General features: G+C 34.8%; 1 protein-coding gene across 1 annotated transcript; it reads left to right on the top strand.

The window, feature by feature from the left end:
- Positions 1 to 239: 239 nt before the first annotated feature.
- On the top strand, positions 240 to 608 carry LOC145263172 (uncharacterized). Its single transcript, XM_080120212.1, has one exon. The coding sequence runs from the start codon at positions 240 to 242 to the stop codon at positions 606 to 608; it is 369 nt and encodes a 122-aa protein (XP_079976338.1).
- The last annotated feature ends 5542 nt before the right edge of the window (positions 609 to 6150 follow it).

The following is a 6150-nucleotide window of genomic DNA, read 5'->3' as shown; positions in this document are numbered from 1 at the left end:
CACAAATGAGACCCATAGTTTCCAGCATAAACAGCCCCCTCTATAAGATCTCATGGCTCCTCTCTAGACTACTTACACCCCTACTCTCTACCTTCCTAGCCCATTTCAACAGCTCTGACCAAGTCATAGACAGGCTTAAGAGATTACCTCCCCAACAATTGAGGTTCAACGGATATTCCTTCAGCCTAAACGTCGTCTCCCTGTACACTTCAATCCCGGCGCACCCTGCCATCAACCTCATGGCTGACCGCATATCCTCCAATAACTTACACTATTTCGGAATAACCCCTGCCGGCATCCACCAACTTCTCCGAGTGATTTTCGACAACACACACTTCACATTTCTTAACCACACTTATAAACAAGTGTCTGGCCTACCCATGGGCTCTAGCCTCTCCGGTCTCCTAGCTATTGCTTATATTGATAAACTTGAAAGACAAGCAATCTACACTTGCAACTCCTACCTCCTCTTCACAAGATATCTAGATGACATCCTCATACTCACATGCTCTCGAGAAGAAGCCATCAAAATCTTCAACACATTTAACAACGCTGACCCCCACCTACAGTTCACCATAGATTCGCCTTACCCCTCAAAGACAAAATGAGTTATGCACACGCAGAGATTACACGCATACGCAACAAGTGTACCAATACACCCGACAAAATTCTGCACACTAACAACTTCATGCACACACTCTCCATGAACGGCTATCCTAATTCTTTATCCTCGCTCAAAAAAAAAGAAAAAAACACCAACGCCAAGCTCTCTCTAATGCTTGTTTTTTCAAGCTTCCCTTCTTCAATGATAGAAACTCCACTGCTATCCGCAGAGCCATACACCACAAAGAGCTAGACATACAACTTATCCACACCGACACCACGTTAAGACAGCACCTAGCCCGGAAACACCCATCACATACACCCGACGTTTACTCCCTATCTAACTGTCCTATCAAAGATACAGGCATGTGCTTGCGCACCCACGTGGTCTATAACTTGCAATGCACTAAATGCAACAAATCATACATAGGGAGTACCACTAGACCACTACACCAACGCGTTAAAGAACATATAAACACCAGAATCTCATTATTCTACAAACATATAATCTCATGCAACAGCAATATGTGGCACTATTTCCTTGTGCCACTGTTTCTAACACACTCTGCAGCATGGACGGGTGGTAATTTGGCCATGAGCGTAGAGATACAAAGAAATCCCTTCCCATAATTCCCTTGCTATCTTTCTCTCTCTTTCCTGCACGACCACCATGATGTGAGGACGCATAGTCTGTCTCTCCGTAAATGAGGGGGGCCACCCCCTCCCTCAACACTAGTTAGGGTGGGTTAGTTAGCTTTGAAAAGACTATTGTCCACTTTTAAATTGTTTTTTTTTGTAATATATATTGTATCTCTAATGTAAAATAAAATAGTTAGTTATACCTTATGTATATTACAATTGTGTCGCGTGTCGTTTTTTCTTGTGTCTGCCATGAATGCCTCCATAAATGTCTTGTCGAAAGGCGGCCCGAGGACAAAGAAATAAGGATTCCCACCAGAATGCCACCAGGGTGAAGAGATCATCTTGAGAGAAGAAAGGAGCCACACCCAGATCCAACATCTCAGGTATGATTTTCTTCTTGCTACTCAGACCCTAATGACTGGCCCATCTTCATATCTTCATGAGACCGCTTTAAGACATTTACTATAACACGTCTGTCGGTCACACCTCAGTGACCGGCTGATAGTGGTATAAAAAACATAATATTCGCGTGTATATCCTCGATTAGAATAAAATATAAATATACGAATACTATAAAAGAATATACACATATATATATATATATATATATATATATATATATATATATATATAAATTGAAGGAAAAAAATTAATAATACGGTTACCCATAACAACAACATGATAGAACATTAAACAATAAAATAAAATATATGTGTAACCCTTATATAAAAAAGAAAGTAAGTCCGATAGTTATCCCCATTGAACTAAGTTAATCAGAATTTTCATCTTTTCCGGTCTTCCTCCGCATTGTTTTTGGCTTTAAAAAAAAATATTTATTTACCAACAATGTTTCAAGCAAACTACTACTTACTCTTATATATATATATATATATATATATATATATATATATATATATATATATATATATAGTGTTATAAGTCCACGTATGCTTCTAGGGGAGTGATTTAGAGATCATGAGGGTTTTTTGAAGCATGGAAATCGATGTTACTTTTTGTATGTAATATTTTTATTGTTAGTTTTTTATATTTAAAGCGGACCTCCGCTCTTGATCACAAAAAAGTATCGAAATGTAAAAGAAAAAGATAACCGTTGAAAGAACTCGAAATTTGTAGTGTGGACAGTGTTTATTCCCAGTAATCGTGTCCGAAAAAGTTCACGTGAATTATTTTAGCCGTTTGTGGAATAAAAGTGTGTGTTTTAATTTTTTTTAATGATGTTTAATTCAAACGGCAATAATGAGACGCAATTGATTTTAATAGGCATAATGGAAATGAAATAAAATTGTTAAACAGTAAAGATAATGTAATTAATAGTTATGAATAATAATAATAATAATGATAATAATAATAATAATAATAATAATAATAATAACAACAACACTACTGAAAGGGCAAGGTTATAGACAATGTCGGCTATTTTAATGGTGTGTAAAGTCCGTCTCTCACTCAAAAAAGATGACACACAGAATAGGGACGAACCTAAATTAATAAGTAAATATATAATAATAAAAATATTATTATTAATAATAATATTAATAATAATAATAATAATAATAAATCAATGAAATTAATATTAATTAATAATAAAATGAGAATAAAAATAGCTTCGGTCCTGAAAGAAAATTGTTTCAGTCGTGAAGGAACTCTCATACATAGACCGAGTATAATATCAGGGAAGGTACGTAAATATATGTACTTTTGGCACGAAAGTCACTCTGTGCGTATTGACAATAATAACAATATTTCTAAAATATTATTAACAACGATGATAATAATAATAATAATAATAATAATAATAATAGAAATAATAATAATAATAAGAGTATAAATAATATTTGTATTGAAATCATAGACCAATAGTAGCTTTTACATGAAAAAACACGTGCATAAGTGTATATATATATATATATATATATATATATATATATATATATATATATATATTAAATACATATGTATTCACAATTAACACCCATATATACGCATATATATCCATACACATCCATATTCAACGACCATACCTATATATTATATGCACCCCAATACATATAATGCACATATAAATAATCATATGCATTAACAGATACGATCGCATGCACACACATACACGCATATATATCCATACACATGTATATGCATAAAATGACAAGTACATATCCAGGCATGCACATGTGCACCCATACATATACATACATGCATGCATACATATACATCTGCGCATAAGTACACACGTATCATATATACACATAAACACATACATACCTACATATATATATATATATATATATATATATATATATATATATATATACGTGGAGATATAGATCTCCAGTAAGAAGTAGGTGTACATACACATGCATCGATACACACAAACACACACATGTATCCACATACACGTATATACAATGCGTCTACCTAACATCGCACTATTAACTGCCCCCATGTATTTACTTATTTATTGATTATTATTTATTTATCCTAACTTTACTTTATTTACTTGGTATGAATATACACTTGTCTGTATATATATATATATATATATATATATATATATATGTATATATATATATATATATATATATATATATATATATATATATGTATGTATATATATATAATATATATGTCTGGGGTTGTATATTATAATAGATATGTATATTTATGTAATTGTGTTGCGTGTATTTTTTTTACGCAGGGATCACCACTTATCAAGGCCCGGAAGCCACTCAGGGATAAGGGTTATTGCAAGTACATTACGTTAGTGTGGAGATTTGCTGAAGTGTTTACTTAAGGGGGCGGTTCCTTAGGAATTTGTTAACGTTGGATTTGAAGACATCCAAGTTGTAGTCCGGTGGGAAACAGGAAGACGGAACAGAGTTCTACAGGCGTGCAGTTCTAAGAAAGAAGCGTTCTTCATGGAATCCGCGTTTTGATTTAGGCACAGATATAGAGTGGGGGTAATTTTTCACAGTGGATTCAGCTAGACGGGTGTTTTTCGTGAAAGATTTGCAAGGGGGGACCGGTGATTGGAGTTCAGACGACCACCTGCCATAGAAATAACGATAAAACAAGGATAGGCTTCAACGTCAAGGTTGCAGGGTAGAGAAAAGGGCATCCCCCACTAAGCCACGAAGTCTATTTTGTAATCTGTCAAGGCAGGATAGGCTGTTTTTAGTAGCTCCTGCCCATATATGGCAACAGTATTCCATCCTTGGACGTACCTGGCTTTTATATAGATTTTATATAGATAGAGAATTACATCAGTAGTGAGATATCTTCTGGAGCGGTAGAAGGATCCCACCATCTTTCCAGCGACTTTGCCACCAGACTTGATGTACATGTTCCATTTCAGATCAGGAGTAAAGGTCAAACCCAGACGCTTGTCAAAACATGGGGCCTCACCCAGATGAGAGCCATCCATCACAATTGATGCCAGGTGGGGATCAGAGCGTTGATGATGTAAGGATAGGAGTTTGTGGCCATATTTGTATATGGGTGTATGTATATATGTATGTATAGGTACATCTATTTCTTATTGGAGATCTGTATCTCCACGTATACGTATATATGGAGGCGTATTTATTTATATATATATATATATATATATATATATATATATATATATATATGCGTGTGCGTGTATGTCTACATATAGATGCAGGTATGTCTGTATATACATTGATAATATATGCGTGTATGTGCGTATGTGTCTGTATATGGGTGTGTAGAAATGTACGTACGTGTGTGTATGCTTATTTGCGCGTGCGTTAACGTATGTATTAATTCTCAACTGCCTAAAAACAACGCATTGTCACCTGAGATGAACAAGTCGACCTATAGCGACTACGAAAATCGTAAATGGAACATTGTACTTGTCAAACACATAACACCTACAAAGAACCCTTTCTCTCTCTTCCTCTCTTTCATAGATATGGCTGAACAAGAAAAACGCAGTAAAAATTTAAAACCTAAACATTGAAACTACTCCCCCATCCTCTCCTAACGCCCTCTACTTCTCACCCCCTGTTTTTTACCATCCTCTCTCTAGCTCCCACTTTCTATATCCTTATATCTCCACTCACGCTACCTCCCACACACAAAACAATCTAATGTATTTTAACCTTAAAAACTGAAATATTGTCGATACTTGTCCCCTTCCCCCTTATTATCTCTACCCCCTCCCTTTTTCTCGTAATTCTTCTAAAACACTTCTTCCAAACGCTAACAGCCATTTCTGTAAGGTCTGGCGAGGCTGCTGGATCGTAAACATGGTCTAACATCAGAAACATATGTAATCTAACAGATAAAACGGTAATAAAAAAATAAAAAGCATATATATATATTTATATATATATATATATATATATATATATATATATATATATAAATGCGTGTGTGTGTGTGTGTGTGTGTGTGTGTGAGCAGAGGTCATATACAATCTGTGTTCAAGTCTCTGCACTCGTTACGGAAAATGATACTCCGACTAAAATAAGCCAGCCATAATTGACTGTCATATTTGTTAATATATTGCATCAGAGATCGGTAAACAGTTAAAAGATGTCGGTTTTAAACAATAGTACTGCGTATCTTGGAATTGGTACATAATGTCCCCAAGAATACAGCTACGAAATGAGCTTTTGTATTTGTTATCAATAGTCCAGCAATTCGCAACCGCAGAGTATATAATTTAACGTGTATACATACTTATGCATTAATGATATTGTAACACAATATGTTTGAGAGAAACACAACAGTCTCTAAAAAGTAAATAGATAAATGTTACGATGATATTTTATTCGGTAAAAAGTTGTAACTATCAACTCTACTCATATATCCATGGTAAAATATACAACTACAATCGGTTCACGAATACAGCGTTACACG

Source organism: Euprymna scolopes, chromosome 3 (assembly GCF_053919585.1).
Source record: "Euprymna scolopes isolate OS-2025 chromosome 3, ASM5391958v1, whole genome shotgun sequence".
Taxonomy (NCBI): domain Eukaryota; kingdom Metazoa; phylum Mollusca; class Cephalopoda; order Sepiida; family Sepiolidae; genus Euprymna; species Euprymna scolopes.
The sequence above is the reverse complement of the archived record's forward strand: the minus strand, read 5'-3'. Positions and strand labels throughout refer to the sequence as shown.